This window comes from Bos mutus, unplaced genomic scaffold (genome assembly GCF_027580195.1).
Source record: "Bos mutus isolate GX-2022 unplaced genomic scaffold, NWIPB_WYAK_1.1 CTG330, whole genome shotgun sequence".
NCBI lineage: Eukaryota > Metazoa > Chordata > Mammalia > Artiodactyla > Bovidae > Bos > Bos mutus.
This window is the reverse complement of record NW_027219820.1, coordinates 18,749-46,269: the sequence shown is the minus strand read 5'-3', so window position 1 is coordinate 46,269 and position 27,521 is coordinate 18,749. Positions and strand designations below refer to the sequence as shown.

The window sequence follows — 27,521 nt, the reverse complement described above, 5'->3', positions numbered from 1 at the left end:
ATAAAATAAAATTAGAAAAAAAAAAAAAAACTTCCAAGGAGTAAGCATCTTTTAATTTCATTGCTGCAGTCACCATCTGCAGTGATTTTGGAGCCCCCAAAAATAAAGTCTGACACTGTTTCCACTGTTTCCCCATATATTTCCCATTAAGTGATGGGAGCAGATGCCATGATCTTCGTTTTCTGAATGTTGAGCTTTAAGCCAACGTTTTTCTTCTCCTCTTTCACTTTCATCAAAAGGCTTTTTAGTTCCTCTTCACTTTCTGCCATAAGGGTGGTATCATCTGCATATCTGAGGTTATTGATATTTCTCCCAGCAATCTTGATTCCAGCTTGTGCTTCCTCTAGCCCAGCATTTCTCATGATGTACTCTGCACATATGTTAAATAAGCAGGGTGACAATATACACCCCTGTTCCTATTTGGAACCAGTCTGTTGTTCCATGTCCAGTTCTAACTGTTGCTTCCTGACCTGCATATAGGTTTCTCAAGAGGCAGGTCAGGTGGTCTGGTATTCCCATCTCTTTCAGAATTTTCCACAGTTTATTGTGATCCACACAGTCAAAGGCTTTGGCATAGTCAATAAAGCAGAAATAGATGTTCTTCTGGAACTCTTTTGCTTTTTCCATGATCCAGCGGATGTTGGCAATTTGATCTCTGGTTCCTCTGCCTTTTCTAAAACCAGCTTGAACATCTGGAAGTTCACGGTTCATGTATTGCTGAAGCCTGGCTTGGAGAATTTTATGCATTACTTTACTAGCGTGTGAGATGGGTGCAATTGTGAGGTAGTTTGAGCATTCTTTGGCATTGCCTTTCTTTGGGATTGGAATGAAACCTGAGCTTTTCCAGGCCTCTGGCCACTGCTGAGTTTTCCAAATTTGCTGGCATATTGAGTGCAGCACTTTCACAGCATCATCTTTCAGGATTTGAAATAGCTCAACTGGAATTCCATCACCTCAACTAGCTTTGTTCGTCGTGATGCTTTCTAAGCCCCACTTGACTTCACATTCCAGGATGTCTGGCTCTAGGTCAGTGATCACACCATCGTGATTATCTGGGTCATGAAGATCTTTTTTGTACAGTTCTTCTGTGTATTCTTGCCTCCTCTTCTTAATATCTTCTACTTCTGTTAGGTCCATACCATTTCTGTCCTTTATCAAGCCCATATTTGCATGAAATATTCCCTTGGTATCTCTAATTTTCTTGAAGAGATCTCTAGTCTTTCCCATTCTATTGTTTTCCTCTATTTATTTGCATTGATCTCTGAGGAAGGCTTTCTTATCTCTCTTTGCTATCTTTGGGACTCTGCATTCAGATGCTTATATCTTTCCTTTTCTCCTTTGCTTTTTGCTTCTCTGCCTTTTACAGCTGTCTGTAAGGCCTCCCCAGACAGCCATTTTGATTTTTTGCATTTCTTTTCCATGGGAATGATCTTGATCCCTGTCTCCTGTACAATGTCATGAACCTCCGTCCATTGTTCATCAGGCACTCTATCTATCAGATCTAGTCCCTTAAATGTATTTCTCACTTCCACTGTATAATCATAAGGGATTTGATTTAGGTCACACCTGAATGGTCTAGTGGTTTTCCCTACTTTCTTCAATTTAAGTCTGAATTTGGCAATATGTGAGCTGCTAATCATAGATAAAAGAAACACCTCATGGCTGACTGAGAGAACTGTACCAGGCTCCTCTCCCATAACATACATTCTGAGATAGCATCTGCAGGAGGGGGAGCTGTCTCCCACCAAGGTGTCTCTGGGTGAGATAAATTGTATCCAAAAAGCAGCTGACATCAGTTTTCAAAGAAAAGCTGGTTTCTATTATTTTATTTTTTAATATAAATTTATTTTAATTGGAGTCTAATTAGTTTACAATATTGTATTGTTTTTGCCACACATCAACATGAATCCACCATGGGTATACACGTGTTCCCCATTCTGAAGCCCCCTCCCACCTCCCTTCCCATACCATCCCTCTGGGTCATCCCAGTGCACCAGCCCTAAGCATCCTGTGTCATGCATCGAACCTGGACTGGAGATTCGTTTCATATATGATATTATACATGTTTCAATGCCATCCTCCCAAATCATCCCACCCTCTCCCTCTCCCACAGAGTCCAAAAGACTGTTCTATACATCTGTGTCTCTTTAGCTGTCTCACATACAGGGTTATCATTACCATTTTTCTAAATTCCATGTATATGCGTTAGTAGTCTGTATTGGTGTTTTTCTTTCTGGCTTACTTCACTCTGTATAATAGGCTCCAGTTTCATCCACCTCATTAGAACTGATTCAAATGTATTCTTTTTAATGGCTGAGTAATACTCCATTGTGTATATGTACCACAGCTTTCTTATCCATTCATCTGCTGATGGACATCTAGGTTGGTTCCATGCCCTGGCTATTATAAACAGTGCTGTGATGAACATTGGGGTACACATGTCTCTTTCAATTCTGGTTTCCTTGGTGTGTAAGCCCAGTAGTGGGATTGCTGGATCATAAGGCAGTTCTATTTCCAGTTTTTTAAGGAATCTCCACACTGTTCTCCATAGTGGCTGTACTAGTTTACATTCCCACCAACAGTGTAAGAGGGTTCCCTTTTCTCCACACCCTCTCCAGCATTTATTGCTTGCAGACTTTTGGGTCACAGCCATTCTGACTGGTGTGAAATGGTACCTCATTGTGGTTTTGATTTGCATTTCTCTGATAATGAGTGATGTTGAGCATCTTTTCATGTGTTTGTTAGCCATCTGTATGTCTTCTTTGGAGAAATGTCTGTTTAGTTCTTTGGCCCATTTTTTGATTGGGTTGTTTATTTTTCTGGAATTGAGGTGCAGGAGTTGCTTGCATATTTTTGAGATTAGTTCTTTGTCTGTTTCTTCATTTGCTATTATTTTCTCGCATTCTGAAGGCTGTCTTTTCACCTTGCTTAGAGTTTCCTTTGTTGTGCAGATGTTTTTAATTTTAATTAGGTCCCATTTGTTTATTTTTGCTTTTATTTCCAATATTCTGGGAGGTGTGTCATAGAGGATCCTGCTGTGATTTACGTCGGAGAGTGTTTTGCCTAAGTTCTCCTCAAGGAGTTTAATAGTTCCTAGTCTTACGTTTAGATCTTTAATCCATTTTGAGTTTATTTTTGTGTATGGTGTTAGAAAGTGTTCTAGTTTCATTCTTTTACAAGTGGTTGAGCAGTTTTCCCAGCACCACTTGTTAAAGAGATTGTCTTTTCTCCATTGCATATTCTTGCCTCCTTTGTCATTGCATTGAATCTATAGATTGCTTTGGGTAGTATACTCATTTTCAGTATATTGATTCTTCCAATCCATGAACATGGTATATTTCTCCATCTATTAGTTTCCTCTTTGATTTCTTTCAGCAGTGTTTTATAGTTGAAAAACTGGTTTCTAAGAAAGATACATTGTTTCATTAACATTGCTTAAGATAGGATATTCCTTTGAGCAAAATATACTGTTTTGCTGAGCAGTTAGCAGCTTGAGGGTTGAAAAAGTTAGTTTCAGATAGTCCCCATAGCAACACTGGATTTGAGAAACCTGCTATGCAAAGGAATGGTCCTTTTTGCCATCTCTCCATCTTTGAAGACCCTGGTTTCCCTGCCTGCCTACCTATTAACCCTTTCAAACCTCAACTAATCATGCTCTTGGTATTTCCTAGTATCACACAAGAATTGACAATTTATCTAGTGCTATTGGTGTAAAAATTTATTATTTTAAATAATAATAAATAATTATTCCTCAAATAATTATATCCCCATTTATTTTTTTATTAAGCAGGTATTACCAGTGAGGCATTGAAAAAAGTCAAATCTTCCTTTCTGTTCTTCAGATTTTTCTTAAGGTGACACAGCTCAGCACTTTCTTTTTTTAGTATTCAATGGTCCAGAGGATATTTTGCAGCACAGTTTATACAACTGAAAATTATTTTAGAGATACTGTTTTTGTAAACAGGCATTTACAACCTTATTATTAAAGATTACAGTGAATTTTTATTTTGTTCACTTTAATTCTGTATGTACTGAAATAAAATGGATAAAGTTGACTAATAACATTTACTATTTTGGGTTATTTAGGAACCTGTTTTATTCACGGGAACAATGAGGAAAAATCTGGATCCTTTTAATGAACATACAGATAAGGAACTGTGGAATGCCTTAGAAGAGGTAATTTATTAAATGTTATTAGTTTGTTAGCATCAGTATATGTGTGTGTACATTTATAGCACTGCAGGCAATTAAAGGGGAGCTTATCCATGTTACTGACTTTGATTACCTCCTAGCAAAACATTGATGACCTGTGTATTGATGATGAAAACCAAGAATATAATGCCTCATATTTCCACTGTAGCTTTTCCCCTAGAATCCAAAGCAACTGGACACATTACCTTGTCTTTGTGTTGTGTTGTGTTTAGTTCCATAGTCACATTTGACTCTTTGTGACTTCATGGACTGCAGCATGCTAGGCCTCCCTGTCCCTCACCATCTTCCAAAGTTTGCCCAAGTTCATGTCCATTGCATCAGTGAAGCCATTCAGCCATTTCATCCTCTGATGCCTCTTCTGCTCTCAATTTTCCCCAGCATCAGGGACTTTTCCAATGAGTCAGCTGTTCACATCAGGTGACCAAAATACTGGAGCTTCATCTTCAGCATCAGTCCTTCCAATGAGTATTCAGGGTTGATTTCCCTTAAGATTGACTGGTTTGATCTCCTTGCTGTCCAAGGAGTCTTTTCTAGTACCACAGTTCAAAGGCATCGATTCTTTGGTGCTCTATCTTCTTTACAATCAAGTTCTCACATCCATGCATGATGACTGGGAAGACCATAGCTTATACTATCAGATCAGATCAGATCAGTCGTTCAATCATGTCCGACTCTTTGCGACCCCATGAATCGCAGCACGCCAGGCCTCCCTGTCCATCATCAACTCCCGGAGTTCACTCAGACTCACGTCCATTGAGTCAGTGATGCCCTCCAGCCATCTCATCCTCTGTTGTCCCCTTCTCCTCCTGCCCCCAATCCCTCCCAGCATCAGAGTCTTTTCCAATGAGTCAAATCTTCTCATAAGGTGGCCAAAGTACTGGAGTTTCAGCTTTAGCATCATTCCTTCCAAAGAAATCCCAGGGCTGATCTCCTTCAGAATGGACTGTTTGGATCTCCTTGCAGTCCAAGGGACTCTCCAGAGTCTTCTCCAACATCACAGTTCCAAAGCATCAATTCTTCGGCCTTCAGCCTTCTTCACAGTCCAGCTCTCACATCCATGCATGACCACAGGAAAAACCATAGCCTTGACTAGACAGACCTTTGTTGGCAAAGTAATGTCTCTGCTTTTGAACATGCTATCTAGGTTGGTCACAAGAGAGAAAGAGGCTGATACTCCCTGGTTTACTCAGAAAACCAATAAAGTCCTTGACACAGGACTTGCATCTCTCACGAAGGCACTGGGTGCCCTCTCTCGGGGGGTGAAGGCACAGGGTGCCTTCTCGAGAGAGTCTTAGAAGCCCGGGCAGGAGACTGAGCAAGACGAGTCTCTGTGCTCCAAGGAATCAGCCGAGGGGAGAGGGAAGGGGGGAGGGAGGGAGAGAGAGAGGGAGGGGGGGAGGGAGGGAGAGAGAGAAAGAAGAGAAGAGAAGAGAAGAGAAAAGACCGAAGCTCTGATGGAGCAAAGGTGCTTTAATGATTTTTCTGTAAGTATATATAGTCTGTAGTACAAGAAGTTTCTTTTGTCAATGATAAAGATCTGAAAACCAAACGTACAGTAACCGTTACCAAGGGAACAAGGGATGATGATGGTCACAAGGTCAGGAGACAATCCATATCTCAAGAAAGGGGATGGAGACAAAGCAGTTTTGTCGTAAAGAGAATGTTTACTAAAGGAGATTTAAGCCTATCTCACACAATGACCCCAGTTTCTGGGAGCAGCGTGCTGTTCCATTTAAAAAGAAACAAAGGACTTGTGAGAAACAGCACATAGGAATCCTGTTAAACATTCCCTGACACATGTCCATTTCCCAGGACCTTGTATTTAGGTGAACGGGCTCCCTGCTTACTTCCTTTACTGCTGGTCCTGCTCTAGTAAAAGCTCTTCTCCATCTGTTGATTGCATTTCAGTGTCTCTTCCAGCCCACACCAGCCTTTCTTTGTGAAAAGTAGGAAGGTTCTACAAAATATGGAGACCATCTGACATCTCACAATCTCCTGTGAGGGGCATTGGCACCTGGCTAGTAGATACAGTATATGTAGTAGGTTACTCTGAAATCATGATAATAGAAGTGGTTGTCTTATAAATTCAGATTATTACTTTCAGTTTTGCTGTAGCTTATTACTTTCCCAAGCTCAAAAATAATCTCAAGCATTTTATACTGAGATTTTATAGTTTTCAATAGTATTATTCTCTCTGTTTTCCTTAAATTATACCTTTTAAAATGCCTTCCACAGTTACATTATGATGTTATTGTATCTTGAAGCCAGTTAATTGTTAGAAGAATATATATTTTTATACTTCCATTTAGTAAGAAAATAGTACTATATATAAATTATCTGTATGGATTTATTTCCTAATTTATAGGAGCAGATGTCACAAGAGAAGATGCACTTATAGCTTCATTCATACATCCAACAAATATTTATTGAGAGACCATTAGACAGGCATAGTTGCAGATTCTAGGATCATCACAGTCATCAAAATTGATAAAGCCTCTACCATTTAGCTTAAACTCTTGTGGAGAAGATGGAAAACCAGTCAATGCATGTGTAATAAAATCTCAGTGCTGATACATGTGAAGAAGAAAATAAAGCAGAACATGAAGAGAGGCCAGCTGACAGCATTATTAATAATGGGCAATATCTGTTGATTTCTTTGTATCAACCACTACAAACTCTACACATACTGACTCATTTTATACTCTGATGATGTTAACAAGTACATACATTTATTATTTCATCTTCATGTTAGTCTCATTCTCACAGTCTCAGAAAGCAATGTTTACTGGAAAACATTTTCACCTCACAAAAGCCTCAGTCCTTGTAGGCCAAAGTGGAAAACCTGAAGGAAAGTAAAAAAACAAAAAACAAACAAACAAAAAAAAAAAACAGCTTAGTGATGAGATATCATCCAAATTGAGAGCAAGTGTGAGATTATTTCTTTAAAGTTAAGACATCAGTCTTATGAAAGACCAATTTGATGTACAAAGATTACTAATGTCAGCTCAGAAGGAAAAGTGATAAAAGCTTTGCCGCTGTCACACCTTGGATTAGTCCCATCACTGGGTGCAGATGTATGAATTTGTTTCATAGATAGAACACTAAGTCCTCTTCCTTGTAATGGAGGAAAGGGGGTGACTAAGCTGACATCTTCCATTTTATAATTTTCACCACAAGCACTTGCATCACAATCCAAATCTTACCCTTTAGATTCTGGAAATATCAATACCATACTTAAACCTAAATCAGAATTCCCTCTTTCTGAGCTTGAACTCCATCAGGAGCATGATTCAGGATCATGTTCATAGAAATACTCCAGCATTTAGGATACCATGAAAATGTTGCCCTTTTACCCCTAGTGTTTTGTTATTTGACACTGTAATTCTGGGTCCCTGCTCACTGTCCATCACTCATCAATCTGTTGGTCTCTTAATCTGAAGTATATTGACTTTTTGTTCTTTAACTTCAAGCATAGTATGGGTTTGGTTCTTATTCCATAATATTTCTCCAAAACAAATATTCATTGAAATGACTCCTACCAATCAGTGACTTTCAGATTATCTCTGGCAGTTAAAAGTTTATTTTATTTAATCTTATGATTACAATTTTTAAAATTTTTTTATTGAAGGATAATTGCTTTACAGAATTTTGTGGTTTTCTGTCATATATCAACAAGAATCAGCCATAGGTACACTCATGTCCCCTCCCTCCCAAACCTCTCTCCCATCTCCCCCTGCAACCCACCCTTCAGCTTGATACAGAGCCCCTGTTTGAGTTCCCTGAGTCATACAGCAAATTCCCATTGGTTATCTATTTTACATATGGTATTGAAAATTTCCATGTTACTCTCTCCATGCATCTCCCCTTCTCCTTCTCTCTCCTCCCCATGTCCATAGGTCTGTTCTCTATGTCTGTTTCTCTGAAACTGGAGCCTATTATACAGAATGATTGCAATTTTTTCAGAGTAGATTAATATAAACACCACCCATAGCCATGGTCTGGGGGAAATAAGATGTTATGTTGTGTCCTGTTTTTCCTGAGTTTTCTCACTGCAAAACATTTATGACACTGAAGAAAATCCAGTTGACTGGAAAAACAGATATGGGGTTAAATTTTGGAAGGAACCAAAGCCAAAGTAGGCTCCAGGTTTAATAATATATGAGGTACAGTTTGCCATTGTTTGAATTTGTATTTTTTTAAACCTTTAGGTCTTCCAAAATGGCAAAGTACTGATAAGATTATATCTTTAGACAACCATACTTCCTAAAATAATTTTGTTTAAAAAAAATTTCCCTTAGTGTACTAAGATCTAGGGAAAATATACTTTGGGAAAACTAAAGATCCTTTTAACTTTTCTGTTTAGATCAGATTGGGAGAAATAGCTTCATTTCTTGAGAGACTTCCTTAACTAATCCCTGGTGGGGTTTCTGGTGGATGTCCTATGGCAGGGATAGGGGACACTGAGATCTTTCTGTCCTGAGTTGACTCCACCATCTTTCTCAGTGAACGCTCCTTGGAAGGAGCTCTCCCCATCAGGTGGCTGTACATGTAAGATACACAAGAAGTCCTGAGGATGTCAAAACTCTAGCATATTAGGCTTATCTCCTTCAGCAGAAATTTGTGTAGGAAAATGTTCTTCTTTCTGTATCCACAGGTACAACTTAAAGAAACAATTGAAGGTCTTCCTGGTAAAATGGATACTACCTTAGCAGAAACAGGATCAAATTTAAGTGTTGGACAGAGACAACTGGTGTGTCTTGCCAGAGTTATTCTCAAGACAAATCAGATATTGATTATTGACAAAGCCACATCTAATGTGGATCCAAGGTAAGGGGCTGAGGTCCATGAAACCTGGAATCTGAATTTTAAATGTGGTAAATGGAAAATTCTCAATGATGCTTAAAAATGTTTTCAAGTGTTCTCTTTGTCCCAAAGAAATATCTTGATAAGATTAATTCTAGAAAACAAAGAAAGAAACTAAAGCATGTTATATGGTATTAATATTGTTATGAGACTTCCTAAGAGAGCAAAATTCCTAAATGTAGCTTCTGATAATTTCAAGCTTTCAAGGGAAGAATATTTCCCATTGCTTTATGAAAAATGGTAAATTTGTAAGTAGACTTTTTATACTTAGTTTTTCAGAAACAAGATTAAGTCATAAAGCATGGATTTAAAAAAAAAATCATTATTATATATGATATTTTTAAGTCTTAAGTCTGCTTTTCCTGTCTTTACTAACTAAACTGAACTTCTTTGATTCCAGAACTGATGAGTTAATAAAAAAAGCAATCCATGAGAAATTTGCCCAGTGCACTGTGGTAACCATCACACACAGATTGAGCACCATTATTGACAGTGACATGATAATGGTAAGAGCCTTACCTGTGGAATTTCAGTTATTTCCATTTTCGTTCAATTTTGCAATATATCCTTCCTTGTAAAACTTTATAGGAACCTCTAATAAGTTAACTTTCTCTTAATTTTTCTCCATTCCTGAAAATAACTTGGGTACTTAATTATACATTCAGAATGTACTATTAAATAATACATCCAATAATTGCATATTTTCATATTAAAAGTTTATTTACACTGTCATTTTTCTTAAAGATGGCCAACCATGAAAATATTCCAAATCCAAGATAAGTCTCCATATTTCAGAGTAGTAGAACATGATCATTTTTACTATGCCACAGTTGTTTCATTATTTTTAGATTACCATAATCAAAAACTGAGACCTTTGGGAATTCCCTGGCTGTCCAGTGATCAGGACTTCATGCTCTCACTGCCAAGGGCCAAGGATCCCTGGTTGGAGAACTAAGATCCCACAAGCCACATGGCATGGCAGATTTTTTTTTTTTTTTAGCCTTTTATTTAGATTACCAGGAGGCTGTTGGCTAAAGCTGAACAATTTCTTAGCTGTTGCTGTCAGAGGGAATTCCATGAGAAGAAAGGGCCTGGTGAGAAAAACAAAGTATTTTCACAGAAAGCACTTAATAAAGGAAATATGTCACATAGCAATTGGAGGGCTAGAAATGTTAGAAACACTGAGTTAATAATTTTGGCAGGCAGCTACTGTGTCCTAGGACAAATCTCCAGACCCAAGAACTCAAGAGGAGAGGCCCTAAAGAGTCGGTGCTCAGACCTCCATGGAGCAGTCACTGTCCAGGTGCTGGTGATATTTGTGAGGGAGCAGGATGGGGCTGATTCTCCACATGCTAATGGACCCTGGAATCTGGAGTCAGGTCCCACTGCTGAGGTGATGCTGCAGGATTAGCAGAAACTAGACAGTCTCTTTGCTCTGTGAGTCCCTCTAGTGCTCCCTACTGGTTAGTGAGTGAAGTCGCTCAGTCGTGTCCGACTCTTTGCGACCCCATGGACTGTAGCCTACCAGGCTCCTCTGTCCATGGGATTCTCCAGGCAATAGTCCTGGAGTGGATTGCCATTTCCTTCTCCAGGGGATCTTCCCAACCCAGGGCTCAACCCTGGTCTCCTGCATTGTAGACAGATGCTTTATCTTCTGAGCCACCAGGTAACCTGGTGGCTACTGGTAGGATCTAACAAAGAGCCAGCTGGCCAAGAGTGAAAGTGAAAGTCACTGGGTCATGTCTGACTCTTTGTGACCCCATGGACTGTACAGTCTATAGACTTCTCTAGGTCAGAATACTGGAGGGGGTAGCTTTTCCCTTCTCCAGGGGATTTTCCCAACCCAGGATCAAGCCAAGTCTTCTGCATTGCAGGCCGATTCTTTCCAGCTGAGCCACAAGGGGAAGCCCAAGAATCCTGGAATGGGTAGCCTATCCCTTCTCCAGGGGATCTTCCCGACCCAGGAATCGAACCGAGGTCTCCTGCATTGCAGGTGGATTCTTTACCAAATAAGCTGTCAGGGCAAAGTGTTTCTGAAATGTGATTTGCAAAGAGCCAGCCTCTTCATCACAAGAGTGTAGAAAGAAAGTTAAGTCAGGGCTGAGAGACTGTAGATAAACAACTAGCAAGTCTCTTAAATAGTAGATCTGGACTCAGCACACAAAGCAGGCTCTAAGCTTTGGTGTTTGGATATCTGTCTAGTATCTTTCCTGTAACTTTGATTTGTTCTTTCTTCCTCAGAAATTAGTATTTCCTTCCTTAGCTTTGTTTTCCTCCTTCCTCCCTCCTTTCCCCTTTTCTCTCTTTTTTCGACTTCTCTCTCTTTTTATTTTCCCTCTGTTGCTGAATTTCCATAAATCTTAGGACGTGGATTTATAAAATGACAAGGAAAACCATTCCTCAAAGAGAAAACTTTGGCTGCAAATAAGCCCTAAGGAATTCAAGTTGTTTTCAAGCGAATTCCCAGCCTGTGGAAACAAGCTAATATTACTCATTTTACAGATGCTAACTGCTGTCACAAGATCCTGCAGTATCCAGTGTTGCTGATTAGAGATGAAGTAAATAGATAAGGAAAGCCTGCACAGTGCTTAAGAGGCAGCAGAGTCAACTTTTATTTCAATGGTCTATACTAAATAGGTCAGTCAGTATATACTAAACAGGTAATAATCAGTAATAAATGGTCAGTAATACTCAAACTTCCTTATGTCCAGGAATAATGGAGCTGTCTCTTTTGACTTCTTGAGCAGTTCCTGGAATATCACCTCCTCCCTATTCCCCATACATTGTCAGGTGGGATCACCAGTGGGGACACTGAGTAGATACCAGACTGTCAGCCTCGAGGCTGTGCCTGTGGCCTCACTCCTGCGAGCTGGCCATACTTAGGAGTGAGTTCTGGAGAAGAAAATGACAAAAATGGGGCATCTGCAACCAAAGGGATGCTCTAGGCTCAAAGCAGTGTGTCTGGTCACCTGAAGTGAAACATCTCAGTTAGAAGCAGGCCTCTCCTGCAGAGTTGTATGAGGGACCTGATGACATTCCAAGATTTTAGGACAATGACTTTGAAATGCCAACAACTTTGTTTAGCATCAAGCATCCTTAGTCCTTTGTTTTTGTTCTTGAGTGCTAATTGGAAAAGTAACCTTTTATTTCTACTCTTTACCTGTCACTTTGTTATTCTCATGTCTCAGCACTGTATTTTGCAGACTGCCCCCCAAAGGCATACTTCTTACACAAGGAATGATTGATGCTGTGAAATTTCCCTTTTGAAACCGTTTGTCAAGCTTTAGAGACAGCAACAGAAAGATGACTTGATCTCTGGTGTGAATAAATTCTTTGCTTCTAAATGTACCCTGGAGATGTATTTTTGGGTTTTGGTATTACAGCATTCATGGAAGCAGCTTCCTGTTACTACCTAATTCTTATACATGCTGTCACTTTGGAATGTAGCCTCTGTGGTAGCTCAGATGGTAAAGAATCTGCCTGCAAAGCAGGAGACCTGGGTTTGATCCCTGGGTCAGGAAGATCCCCTAAAGAAGGGAATGGCAACCCACTCCAGTGTTCTTGCCTGGAAAATCCCATGGACAGAAGAGCCTGATGGGCTACAGTCCATGGGGTCACAAGGAGTTGGACACAACTGAGCAACTAATACTTTCACTTTGGAATGTATGATTGGTTAAGGAAACAGTAAAAAGGACAGCATTTGGCAGACCTGTCAGTTGCTTAGTTCTATGTCTTTATCTATCAGTACTTGATCCATAGTTGTAAATGTCTAGTTCACAAGTACCTCCTTAATCAATCATCTTTGTTGCCATTATCAAAATACGTCCATTTGTTTAATGTTTTACTTACCAGTCAGTTCAGTTCAGTTCAGTTCACTCAGTCATGTCCGACTCTTTGCGACCCCATGGACTGTAGCATGCCAGGCCTCCCTGTCCATCACCAACTCCCGGAGTTTACTCAAAATCATGTCCATTGAGTTGGTGATGTAACCTCAGATTTTTCCCTCTTTGTCAATATGTTCAACAAGTCCTTAACCTAGTTTTACAAAACAGTTTACAGCCTGGCCCTTCCCCACCTTTCTAGTTTTGTCCCTCTCTGCTCCCCTCCTTCCTTTACAGCTAAAACCACACTGATGGTCTTTCAGGTCTCCAAATGCAGTCTCTTACAGTGTGTCCTTTCTCAACTGTTGGTGGCTTAGACTAATGTCCCTGCAGTGGAAATGGTGAGATGGCTGGGTTTGGGATAGACACTGAAGAGGAGCCAAGTGATGGACTGAATGTGGGATCTGAGGGAAGAGAAGGGAAATACAAGGGTTCTCTTTGGAGCCTGTGATGATGACCTTGTTTTCCATGGTGACCTTGCCCTTCACTGTGGAGCTGACCTTCCTACTTCTGTTTTGGGAGACCTTCAGTTTAAGGCTCTCTGGTCAAGGTCATCAGTGATGTCACAAGGAGATCCCAGTAGGAGATGTAAATCTGGCCACTTGTTTACATCTTGGTCTGACCTGGTTGCAGCTGATGACTCTCTGGTAGGAATAGAAACAAGAGACATGCATCCTTCTAGCTTCAGGGCTGGAGAATCATCCTCTGTTCTACACCCACCCCAGGTGTAAACCTTGTATTATTTTCTAGAGCTTTGGATTACCAGTCGACTTTCAATCAGCAAAAACACCATAAGTATTGTTCTTTCTCAAAACTTTGACTTTCGAGGCACCTGTTTTTCTTGATTGATTTAGAAATACAGGAATATAGGGGATGGATAAATTAGGAATTTGGAATTAATAGATACACACTGATAAATTAGGAATTTGGGATTAATTCCTGGATTCTCCAGGCAAGAACACTGGAGTGGGTTGCCATTTTCTTCTCCAAAGATACACACTGCTGCATATAAACAACAGGACCTACTCTATAGCACAAGTAACTATTTTCAATATCTTGTAATAACCTGTAATAGATAAAAATCTGAAAAAATATATAATCTGTCTCTCTATATATTTATATATATACAACTGAATCACTTTGCTGTATACTTGAAACATTATAAATCAGCTATACTTCAGTTTAAAAAAAAGTAAAAAGAAATATAGGCATATCTTGTTTTACTGTACTTCACAGATACCAATTTTTTTTTTTTTTTTTTACATTGGATGTTTGTCACAACCCTACATCAAGTAAGTCTATTGGTGCTATTTTTAAAAACAACATTTGCTCACCCCAAGTCTCTGTGTCACATTTTGCTAATTCTCACAATATTTCAAAGTTTTTCACTATCATTACTATTTTATGGTGATCTGTGACCAGTGAACTTTAATGTTACTACTATAACTTACTGAAGGCTCAGATGATGTTTAGCATTGTTTAGCAGTAAAATATTTTTAAATTAAGGTCTGCACATTGTTTTTTCTTTCAGTCACAATGCTATTACACACTTGATAGGCTACAGTGTGGTATAAAACTTAATTTCTCTATGCTCTGGGAAACCATAAAATTTATGTGACTCTTCACTGTGGTGTTCTGAAACTGAACCCACAATATCTCCAAGTTTCCTTTCCAGAATGCAAGTGATTATCTGTTCCAAAAGCTTTGAGGACATAAGTTAAGTTAATGAGCTGTAAAGCCTAATGCTCTAGAGGGCAGGGAGCCAGCCTAGGGGAGTGACTGGGTAAGTGATAGATACTGATGAAGGGCATAATCAACAGTGTTGTCCCTAGAGTCATATATTGCCAAATGCTTTTGTTGTTGTGCAGTCACTCAGTTGTGTCTGACTGCCAGCCCATGGACTGTAGCATGCCAGGCTTCCCTGTGCTTCACTGTCTCCCACAGTTTGCTCAAACTCATGTACATCGAGTTGGTGATGCCATTCAACCATCTCATCCTCTGTCATCCCCTTCTCCTGTTGCCCTCAATCTTTTCCAGCATCAGGGTCTTTTCTAATGAGTCAGCTTTTTGCATCAGGTGACCAAGCATTGGAGTTTCAGCTTCAGCATCAGTCCTTCCAATGAATATTCAGGGTTGATTTCCTTTAGGACTGACTGATTGGATCTCCTTGCTGTCCAAGGGACTCTCAAGAGTCTTCTCCAGCACCACGGTTTGAAAGCATCAATTTTTGTGCACTCAGTCTTCTTTATGGTCCAACTCTCACATCTGTACATGACTACTGGAAAAATCATAGATTTGACTATATAGACCTTTGTTGGCAAAGTGATGTCTCTGCTTTTGAACACACTGTCTAGATTTGTCATAACTTTTCTTCCAAGGAGCAAGCATCTTTTAATTTCATGGCTGCAGTCATCATCTGCAGTGATATTGGAGCCCCAGAGTATAAAATCTGTCACTTTTTCCATTGTTTCCCCATCTATTTGCTATGAAGTGATGGGACCAGGTGCCGTGATCTTAGTTTTTGAATGTTGAGTTTTAAGCCATTTTTTTCATTTTCTTTTTTTACTTTCATCAAGAGGTTCTTTGGTTCCTCTTTGCTTTCTGCAATTAGGGTGGTATCATCTGCATATCTGAGATTATTGATATTTCTCCCAACAATCTTGATTCTAGCTTGAGCTTCATCCAGCCCAGCATTTCACATGAGGTACTCTGCCTATTGGCTAAATAAGCAGGGTGACAATATACAACCTTGAGGTACTCCTTTCCCAATTTGGAACCAGTTTGTTGTTCCATGTCCAGTTCTAACTGTTGCTTCTTGACCTGCATACAGGTTTCTCAGGAGGCAGGTAAGGTATTCTCATTTCTTTAAGAATTTTCCACAGTTTGTTGTGATCCACACAGTCAAAAGCTTTAGTGTAGTCATTGAAGCAGAAGTAGATGTTTTTCTGGAATTCTCTTGCTTTTTCTATGATCTACTGGATATTAGCAATTTGATCTCTGGTTCCTCTGCCTTTTCTAAATCCAGCTTATACATCTGAAATTTCTTGGTTCATGTTCTGTTGAAGCCTAGCTTGGAGGATTTTGGGCATGACCTTGCTGGGATGTTAAATGAGTGCAATTGTGTGGTAGTTTGAACATTCTTTGGCATTGCCCTTCTTTGAAATTGGAATGAAAACTGACCTTTTCCAGTCTGGTGGACACTGCCAAGTTGAGACATGCAAATCAAAACTACAGTGAGATCTCATACCAGTCAGAATGATGATCATCAAAAAATCTACAAATAAATGCTAGAGAGGGTGCAGAGAAAAGGAGCCCTCCTACATTGTGGGTAGAATGTAAATTTCTGCAGACACTATTGAAAAACTGGAGGGATTTTCCTGGTGGCCCAGTGGTAAAGAATCTGACTTCCAATGTAGAGGACTTGGGTTCAATCCCTAGTCGGGGAACTAAAGTCCCACATGCTCGGGCGACTAAGCCCACACACCACAACTACTGAGCTCGTGCATCACAATGAAGATCTCTCATGCCACAACTAAGACCCAGCACAGCAACAAACAAATGAAGAAAAACTATGAAGGTTCCATAAGAAGCTAAAAACAGCCCCTGTGTGATCCAACAATTCCACTCCTGGGCATATACCCAGAGAAAAACATGGATACCTGCACCCCAGTGATCACTGAAACACTGTTTACAATACTCAAGACATGGAAGAAACCCAAATGTCAATTGACATATGAATGGATAAAGAAGATGTGATACATATACACAATGGAATATTGTGCTGTGCTGTGCTTAGTTGCTCAATTGTATCCGACTCTTTGTGACCTCATGGACTGTAGCCTGCCAGTCTCCTCTGTCCAGGGGGATTTTCCAGGCAAGAATACAGCAGTGGATTTCCATGCCCTCCTTCAGGGGATTTTCCCAACCCAGAGATCAAACCCTGGTCTCCCGAATTGCAGCTAGATTCTTTACCGTCTGAGCTACCAGAGAAGCCCACAATGGAATATTACTTAGATATAAAAAAGAATGAAATAATGCCATTTGCAGCAACATGGATGGACCAGGAGATGATCATATTAAATGAAGTAATTCAGACAGAGAAAAACAAATATCATATGATATCGCTTACATGCAGAATTTAAAAAAAAAAAAAAAAATGATACAAATGAACTTATTTACAAAACAGAAACAAACTCACTAACATTGAGACCAGAGACCAAATTTATGGTTACCCAGGGGAATTGTGCAGGGAGGGATAGATTGAGAGTTTGGGACTGACATGCACATACTGCTCTATTTAAAATAGATGGCCAACAAGGACCTCCTGTATAGCATAGGAAACTCTGTTCAATGTTCTATGATGACTTGATTGGGAAAAATTTTTGAAAAAGAATGGAAACATGTATATTGATTCACTTTGCTGTAAACCTGAAACTACCACAACATTGTTAATCAACTATATTCCAATGTAATAAAAAATTAAAAGTAAATATACTCCCATATAAAGTAAAAATTAAAAAAAAAAAATGAATCAAATTATTTTGCAATAGGTCCATTTAATTTTTATGTCTAAGACAGCTACCTAGATAAACACATCTTCATTGAGCTTATGTAACTGACTGACTTATCTCACTTAATGCATTTGTCCTTAACCAGTGGAGAGTGGCAAATGATTTGAGATTGGCATTCCTGGAGAGTTTCTCAGATCAAGGGATTGTTATCACACTAACTTAAATGTGTGGTTCAGTTTAGTTCAACCTGGGTTACAGGAAGAATGGGGAAAGAGTGAGAGATTATAGGAACATTTTCTTATAGATATAAAATGTTAAAAAATAATTCAAAATTGTACCTATTTTTCTGTACATAAAATTTAGAGTTGCTTTATGTTTATGTGTTCTGAAATACCTAGAATCTTTGACAAAACTGGTAAGCATAGAGGCTACGTTGGTAAAATTCTATTCCTGGCCTTTTTTCAGTCTATGTTCCAGTGCAACTCTTGTAGCTCCTGACATGAGCGTTGACCACACTGCACTCTGTTCCTGTCAGTGCCCCCTCCTCTCTGACTACCCCTTTTCTTTTTCTTCATTTCCAACATTTGACAATAAGTTTCAAGCCTTTATCTTCAACACTGGCTTGTTTGTCTTTCATTTTCCCTTTCACGCTCCCTCTTGCCCACAGCCATCAGGCATGTGGTCCTCCATGTCCACATCCCTAATCCTGTCACCCCTGTATCCCACTGCCTCAGTGGCTTCCCTTGCCAGCTATATCCGTTCCCTCCTTGATCTTATCCTACAGTCTTGCCAAATTACACCATTGGGCAGTCACCCTGTCATACCCTGAATTTAGTTTCCTTTGTTTTTAACTTTTAATCAGCATGTATTGTGTGCCTGATTCCGTACAATGTCAGAGCCCTGAGATGCAAAGTGAACATGGAAAACCATATAAACCTGCTCTGGAGGAGATCCCAAGCTAGCGACCAACCCTCTTGGTCCATTTGGTTGCCTGTGTCTGGAATGACCACTGTCTGCCAACCCACCTCCAATTCTGCATGTTCAAGGCTATTCATTCTTCAAGGCCCAGCTCTCTGCTCTCTGTCCTCCTTGAAGCTTGTCCTCCAAACCTCTGGCCAGAAGTCATCTCTTCTGTTACTCAACTCCTCCTTGTCATGCATTTTTTTTCTTGCATTATAGACACTTATGGATTTTCTTCTCTCTCTCCTTTCAGTATAGGCTCCCTGACATATGTGTTTTCCTCTTCTAGAGCATCTAGCATAGTGCTATCAATGCAGTTAAATATGCAGTAAATGTTTGCTGAATAAATTTAGAAACTAATGAAAATTGACTTGTTTTCCTCAAATATGTTTTGACTGTGGGCCATTTCATATTTATTGATCATTAAAGTTAAATAAAACTAGTTTTCTTTTTTTTTTGTGTGAATATATCCCAGGCACACAGTAAATAATTTGTGCCTGAGTATAATAAAATTACAGTTGAAAAGTAGACAGGATAAATGTTTATGTTTACATGCATATTTTCTTAAATTATAAACAAAGTTAATATTAGATATTATCCATATGGAAAGATATTTTAGACTATTGAATATTAAACTTCTCATGTCTCTTATTTTACTTATGGTAAATAATTTAACAGTGTCTTTTACTTGTAACTCACATGCAGAGGAAGTAATGAAAGTTCAGTCCTAGATTCAAATCCCAGTTCTGCCATCTGCTGATTCTACTGCCTTGGCCAAAGTATTTAACTGCACATCAGTCTTCATCTGTGTCTGGCCATGAACTTCTTGATAGACTGTCTTGCTCATCTTTGAATCTCCCATTCTTAGAACAGTGCTTTGGTGATAGATATTCAGTGCTTACAGGATGGATGAATGGATAGGGAAGATGGAAGGAAAAAAGGAAGGAATAAATGGAAGAGTGGATTGATGGAAATCATGAACCTTGTTTGTCTACTCTTGAGAGACATTCTTGAGAATTAACAATGATGACTATAAAGCATATGAAACAGTAAATCCTCAACTCACAGCTATTTTTATTTTCCATTCCAAATCCAAAGACTGCTATTTTAGTTATGGGATGCTTTCATGGATCTGATGGTTACTGTAGCCTTTGTTACACTCCATTTATATGGGAGGGCATCCCATCTCTCAAACCTTGTGAATCTGTCCACTTGAGGCTGTATTCATAATGCAGTTCACTTTAAGATACTGTATTTTGTTTAATGCCTATTAAAAGAGTATTAATGAAGTGTATTGTATTTGCATTTTTAAAGTGTTTAAAAAGTTAAATTTTAAGTTCTTATAAATTATCAAGCATTGCAACAAACTATCACACTTCTGTCATCCCCACCTAAAACTGAAAACTCCCCTTATAAAATATAATGAGTTAGTAATGTCAACAACAAAAAAACGCACAATGTGAGAATTGTGAATTGTTTCATATGGGGCAAAATGAGGACTGTGGCCCAGGAGACAGCATTTCAGATCGCTCTGAGAAACTACTCCAAAGAGTAGAGGGTCAGTGTTAGATGTGATTGTGAAGCGGGGTATGTGCAGCTAAGTACAGCTTTTGGCAGAGGCTTGTTGCTAATCATGAAGAGCAGATATTGCTGTTATTGATTTTAGTGCTTTTCTAGATATGAGGAGATGCAAGAATTGGGCTAGATATGAGAAGATGCAAGAATCAGGCTCACAAAAATCTTCTCCTAAAAGTATCTAAGTATCTGAAGGTGTATTCTGCCAATTTTTCCCAGGGCACAGAGTGTCTCAATCCGAGTCTCCACCCTGTACTCCTTTTAGGATGTGTTGAAGGTCAGTGGCTGAAGTGGTTTGTGATCTAGTTCTCATAGAAGTGGAAGGCAAGTGCCAATTTTTACTAGGCACTAATACTGAAATGGCTTAAAGTATTTTTTTTCTTTTTAATTTATTTTTGGAAGCTAATTACTTTATAATATTGTATTGGTTTTGTCATATATTGACATGAGTCCACAACAGATGTACATGTGTTCCCCATCCTGAAACCCCCTCCCACCTCCCCCCATCCCATCCCTCTGGGTCATCCCAGTGCACCAGCCCCGAGCACCCTGTATCATGCATTGAACCTGGACTAGCTTAAAGTATTTTGATCAAAATGATCTTTCTACCATTTATATTATTAATCCTATTGGTTTTTGAGAGCACTATTTTTTTTTTTTTTTGGCTTTGGTATTTTAGATATTCAGTTCAGTTCAGTCGCTCAGTTGTGTCCGACTTTTTGCGACCCCATGAATCCCAGCACGCCAGGCCTCCCTGTCCATCACCAACTCCCGGAATTCACTCAGACTCACGTCCATTGAGTCAGTGGTGCCATCCAGCCATCTCATCCTCTGTCATCCCCTTCTCTTCCTGCCCCCAATCCCTCCCAGCATCAGAGTCTTTTCCAATGTCAGCTCTGCATGAGGTGGCCAAAGTACTGGAAAAGCATCATTCCTTCCAAAGAAATCCCAGGGCTGATCTCCTTCAGAATGGACTGGTTGGATCTCCTTGCAGTCCAAGGGACTCTCAAGAGTCTTCTCCAACACCACAGTTCAAATGCATCAATACTTCGGCACTCAGCCTTCTTCACAGTCCAACTCTCACATCCATACATGACCACAGGAAAAACCACAGCCTTGACTAGCTGGACCTTTGTTGGCAAAGTAATGTCTCTGATTTTGAATATGCTATCTAGGTTGGTCATAACTTTCCTTTCAAGGAGTAAGTGTCTTTTAATTTCATGGCTGCAGTCCCCATCTGCAGTGATTTTGGAGCCCCAAAAATAAAGTCTGACACTGTTTCCCATCTATTTCCCATGAAGTGATGGGACCGGATGCCATTATCTTCGTTTTCTGAAAGTTGAGCTTTAAGCCAACTTTTTCACTCTCCACTTTCACTTTCATCAAGAGGCTTTTTTGTTCCTCTTTAGTTTCTGCCATAAGGGTGGTGTCATCTGCATATCTGAGGTTATTGATATTTCTCCCGGCAATCTTGATTCCAGCTTGTTCTTCTTCCAGTCCAGTTTTTCTCATGATGTACTCTGCATAGAAGCTAAATAATCAGGGTGACAATATACAGCCTTGATGCACTCTTTTTCCTATTTGGAACCCGTCTGTTGTTTCATGTCCAGTTCTAACTGTTGCTTCCTGACCTACATACAGATTTCTCAAGAGGCAGGTCAGGTGGTCTTGTATTCCCATGTCTTTCAGAATTTTCCACAGTTTATTGTGATCCACACAGTCAAAGGCTTTGGCATAGTCAGTAATGCTGAAGAAGCTGAATTTGAACGGTTCTATGAAGACCTATAAGACCTTTTAGAATTAACACCCAAAAAAGATGTCCTTTTCATTTTAGGGGACTGGAATGCAAAAGTAGGAAGTCAAGAAACACCTGGAGTAACAGGCAAATTTGGCCTTGGAATATGGAAAGAAGAAGGGCAAAGACTAATAGAGTTTTGCCAAGAAAATGCACTGTCATATCAAACACCTAACAACACAAGAAAGACTCTACATTTCACCAGATGGTCAACCCTTCAGATTGATTATGTTCTTTGCAGCCAAAGGTGGAGAAGCTCTAAACAAAAAACAAGATCAGGAGATTACTGTGGCTCAGATCATGAACTCCTTATTAGGAAATTCAAACTTAAATTATAGAAAGTAGGGAAAACCAGTAGACCATTTAGGTATGATCTAAATCAAATCCCTTATGATTATACAGTGGAAGTGAGAAATAGATTTAAGGGCCTAGATGTGATAGATAGAGTGCCTGATGAACTATGGACAGAGGTTCGTGACATTGTACAGGAGACAGGGATCAAGACCATCCCCGTTGAAAAGAAACGCAAAAAAGCAAAATGGCTGTCTGGGGAGGCCTTACAAATAGCTGTGAAAAGAAGAGAAGTGAAAAGCAAAGGAGTATAAGCATCTGAATGCAGAGTTCCAAAGAATAGCAAGAAGAGATAAGAAAGTCTTCCTCAGCGATCAATACAAAGAAATAGAGGAAAACAACAGAATGGTAAAGACTAGAGATCTCTTCAAGAAAATTAGAGATACCAAGGGTATATTTCATGCAAAGATGGGCTCGATAAAGGACAGAAATGGTATAGACCTAACAGAAGCAGAAGATATTAAGAAGAGGTGGCAAGAATACACAGAAGAACTGTACAAAAAAGATCTTTACGACTCAAATAATCACGATGATGTGATCACTGACCTAGAGCCAGACATCCTGGAATGTAAAGTCAAGTGAGCCTTAGAAAGCATCACTATGAACAAAGCTAGTGGAGGTGATGGAATTCCAGTTGAGCTATTTCAAATCCTGAAAGATGATGCTGTGAAAGTGCTGCACTCAACATGCCAGCAAATTTGGAAAACTCAACAGTGGTCACAGGACTGGAAAAGGTCAGTTTTCATTCCAATCCCAAAGTAAGGCAATGCCAAAGAATGCTTTTGACTCATCTCACATGCTTGTAAAATAATGCTTTCTCCACCAGGCTTATAACCGTGAACTTACTGATGTTCAAGCTTGTTTTATAAAAGGAAGAAGAACCAGAGATCAAATTGCCAATATCCTTTTTTTTTGTTTTCTGCTTTATTGATTATGTAAGCCTTTTAGATCATAAACTGTGGAAAATTCTGAAAGCCAATTCTAATAACTACTCATCTCAGTGGCATTTATGTGTTTTAGACAATGTGAGAGAAATTGGAAAATTTACTATTCATTCAAATTTGAATAAAGTAGAAAGTTGGACAAGGACAAAATATTAATAATATTTTCATTAAAATATATAAAGTCTTTATAGTCAGAGAACTCATTTTCACCAACTCTGAAGTGGTGATTTTTAAAAGTTGTTGCTTTTGCAGAATGTAAAGTTGTTCATTGTATGAAGTAATGAACCTTTTGATCTCAGGCGACTCAGCCTGCAGCAGCTTGAAGAAGGATTTTGGTTCCCTGGACAGAGATTGAAGTCAGGCTGAGGCATAGAAAGCTCTGAATCCCAGGCACCAGGCCTCAAGGGCCAGTAGCCAGTGACAAGGCCCTGGACTTCTGACTTTGTATAAATGAATTTACACAAGCAGATGGACAGTAGTGAAACAAAGGGCTCGGTAGGAGGGAAAATGATAACATGTAGATAGTCACATGGGCAGGCTCAGAAAAAGAGTGGTACACTTTGATAGGTAAAATCACTTATATGGGGCATTTTTTCTGGGTTTCCTTTGGCACAATCATCTTGTTTTATCTGACTCTGAGTCTGTACTTGGTTTATCTCAAGGTCCTCCCATGTGTGTGCATACATCCCTTAGGCAAGATGGATCCTAGAGAAGAGGCTTATGGGTAGGTTGACATCACCTACAGTGGGGTGGTGACCCCTCCCTTTTTGACCCCCAAGGAACATTTCTGCACATGTGTAGGTAGGAAGGTCTTCTTAACCTTGAGAATGAGAAAATGTGGCCTGTTTATCTTTTATCTGGGCAGAGCTCAGCTTCTCCTCCCTCCTGCTATTGTCTTCTTCTTGGAGTATCTGTCCAGAGAGGACAAACTCCAGCTGGGCAGCCTGGGGCCCATCTGTCTGCTGCCCCAATTTTGTACTTATTTACTTAGTCTTTGGCATGAGATAGACCTGTGTTTTAAAATTGTGTTTTTTTTTTTTTTTTCTTCAATGTCAAGAGGAGTAGTTATATGTTCTATGTTTAAGTAAAATTGCACATTGAGGGCATCTAAATTGGCATGCCAAATTATAGGACATTTTAATAATTAGATGGATGTGACAGATTCAATTATTCTTCAGCTCTTTTGAGAAAGATGCCTTTAGCAGTGATGCACAGTAGTTAAAAAAAGGTTAGTGGGAAAATGGCCTTTATGAGACTTGATGAACAATTCCCACTAAATGACATAGGATGGATTAAGTACAATACCTAGATGTGAAACACAACCTGTGTCTTGCTTAGAGTTTCAGGGTATTTTCTTAAGATACATTTACTCTAGTAGTGGTAGTGGTAGTAGTCACTCAGTCATGCCTGATTCTTTGCAACCACATGGACTGTAGCTCGCCAGGTTCCTCTGTCCATGGGATTTCTCCAGGCAAGAATACTGGAGTGTGTAGGTATTCTCTTCTCTGGGGGATCTTCCCAACCCAGGGATGGAACCTGGGTCTCCTACATTGGAAGCATTTTCTTTACTGTCTAAGCTACCAGGAAACCACTTCACATCAAAACTGTTTTCCTGGGTACATCATTTAGGCCAATTGTTTCAGACTCTTCCTTCCCTCTGAAACTATTAAGCAAAGCCACCAACAGGCAGAAAGGCAGAGTTAAGAGCCCCCTCCTCTCCCTTTCAGCATCCAATTAGTGGACATATTAATGAGCAATAAAGTGGCTGAAAAGTAGGCAGTTGGAAAAAGGAAAGAAACAAGGAAAGATAATTTGTGACAAAAGAGATTTAGAGCCTCAGCAATTCAGACTGGGCTTCCCTGTGTGCTATGCCAGGCTGTGATCACTGGAATTTGGAGCCCAATTTCTTTCTTGCTTCTTTAGTCTTATCCAAAGAGAAAACTGGATTTCTACAAATTTATTCTATGCAAAGCAGCTCTGCTAAAGCTGCTTAAGTAGGAGCTCTTTTTGCCAGCCTTTCACTCTCAGAATAATAAACTACAACCACAGCCAAATTCAAAAGCATCTTAACCTCTCTGACAAGAGATTCAGTGCTCTTTTCAGTTCAGTTCAGTCCGACTCTTTGCGATACCATGGACTGCAGCACGCAGGCCTCCCTGTCCATCACCAACTCCCAGAGTTTACTCAAACTCTTGTCCATTGAGTCAGTGATGCCATCCAACCATCCCATCCTCTGTCATCCCCTTCTAATTCCACGTTCAATCTTTCCCAGCATCAGGGTCTTTTCAAATGAGTCAGTTCTTTGCATCAGATAGCCAAAGTTCAGCTTCAGCATCAGTCCTTCCAATGAATATTCAGGGCTTATTTCCTTTAGGTTGAACTGGTTGGATGTCCTTGCAGTCCCAAGGGACTCTCAAAAGTCTCCTCCAACACCACAGTTCAAAAGCATCGATTCTTTGGCACTCAGCTTTCTTTATAGTCCAACTCTCACATCCATACATGACTACTGGGAAAACAGTATCTTTGACTAGATGGACCTTTGTTGCAAAGTAATGTCTCTGCTTTTAAATATGCTGTCAAGATTGCCCATAACTTTTCTTCCAAGGAGCAAGTGTCTTTTAATTTCATGGCTGCAGTCACCATCTGCAGTGATTTTGGAGCCCCCCAAAATTAAGTCTGTCACAGTTTCCATTGTTTCCCCATCTATTTGCCATGAAGTGATGGGACCAGATGCTATGATCTTAGTTTTATGAATGTTGGGTTTTAAGCCAACTTTTTCACTCTTCTCATTCACTTTCATCAAGAAGCTCTTTAGGTCTTCACTTACTGCCATAAGGGTGGTGTCATCTGCATATCTGAGGTTATTGATATTTCTCCCAGCAATCTTGACAACAGCTTGTGCTTCATCCATCCCAGCATTTCTCATGATGTATACTGCATATAAGTTAAATAATCAGAGGCCTCTCGCCTTCTGAGATGATCCACACTCTGTCCCTTGAGTGTGTTTCTGCTATAGCCACTCTTGCCTTTTGAGATGGCCTGCAGTCTGTCTATAGAATCTGTATGTGTGTGTTCAGTCACTCAGTCATGTCCAACTCTTTGTGACCCCAAGGACTGTGGCCTGCCAGGCTCCTCTGTCCATGGGATTTTCCAGGCAAGAATACTGGAGTGGGTTGTCATTTCCTTCTCCAGGGAAACAAAACATAGTAATAGCTAAATCAGTGAATTCTTTGAAAATGAGGACTCAATAAAATTTAGCTGAAATAGAAGAATCTGTCATGAAAACACTGTAAGAAGGTAGTTTTCCTAAGATTTTGTGATTCTTGCTACAGTAAGGTGAAGAAGAAATCTGTGGACCAATATTCTAGAACATATTCTTAAGGCTTCCATACCATATAAGTACTGAGAGTGAAATTTTTGACTAATAACTGTTTTATTGGAACACATTCTTATCAAGTATACAACAGAGATACAATAGAATCTTTATCTCTATAAATAAATCCACTTCTTCACTATCACTTTGTCTCTCACTGAATTCTTTCTGAGCTGAGACATAAAGCACCTGAACTTCAGTACGTCCAGACACCAGGTGAGTGATTCTAATTAAAAAACCATGGGTTCAAGTCCCAATCGGAGTTTGCACAGTTTCATTAGGATTTTGCCTGGTAAAACAAGGTAATCAAACCATTTACACAGCACAAGGCCTACCACCTAAATAGATTCTCTCCATTTTTCTCCTCCTGCCTCTTTCCAAAATATTGTCTGAGTTACAGTATGTTACTGGGATACATTGCATGCTGCTAATGGGTTTCTTTCTGCTGATTAACAGGTTTTGGATTCAGGGACAGTGAAAGAATACAGTCCACCACATGATTTGCTGCAAAACAGTAAGAGCCTATTTTACAAGATGGTGCAACAACTGGGTGAGGCTGAGGCCACTGCCCTCACTGAAAGAGCCAAACAGGTGAGGCTGCTGCAGGGAGTTGTAATTGAAGTTTGTCTCCAGGGTTCACACTCCTCACCTGATCTCCAACAGGCATCTGGTAACAAGCACTCAGTGCCCTTTTCAATCAGAAGCCTCTGGAGACTAAGCATCATGACTGAGTCTTAATAATACTTTGCAGGCTGAAGGCAGGTCTGCTGAGAATCTGCAGCAGTGCTGGGGGTGGGGTCAGAATGTGTGCAGTCATGTGTGCATGAGAGATTTTGTATTGCAGAGTACAGGTGGTTGAACTCTGGCTTTAGATTCTTAGAGAGCATAGAACACTCTGCAGATCCTTTACATTTCATTCTGATAGGTGCTCAGTACATTTTTTCAAATTTAAATTTATTTTTAATTGGATGATAATTGCTTTACAATATTGTGTTGATTTCTGCTGTATATCAACATGAATCAGCCATGGTATGCATATGTCCCCTCTCTCTTGAG

The 27,521-nt window shown here is 39.6% G+C and overlaps 1 protein-coding gene across 1 annotated transcript in view; it reads left to right on the top strand.

Moving 5' to 3' along the window:
- LOC102280884 (ATP-binding cassette sub-family C member 4-like) overlaps window positions 1-27,521 on the top strand; it is a gene marked incomplete at its 5' end in the record, with an annotated part of 86,099 nt that overhangs the window by 40,792 nt on the left and 17,786 nt on the right. Inside the window, 4 exon segments of the mRNA XM_070366946.1 lie at window positions 4,087-4,176; window positions 8,867-9,039; window positions 9,476-9,581; window positions 26,922-27,135. Of these exon segments, the coding sequence (XP_070223047.1) occupies window positions 4,087-4,176; window positions 8,867-9,039; window positions 9,476-9,581; window positions 26,922-27,135 (583 nt within the window).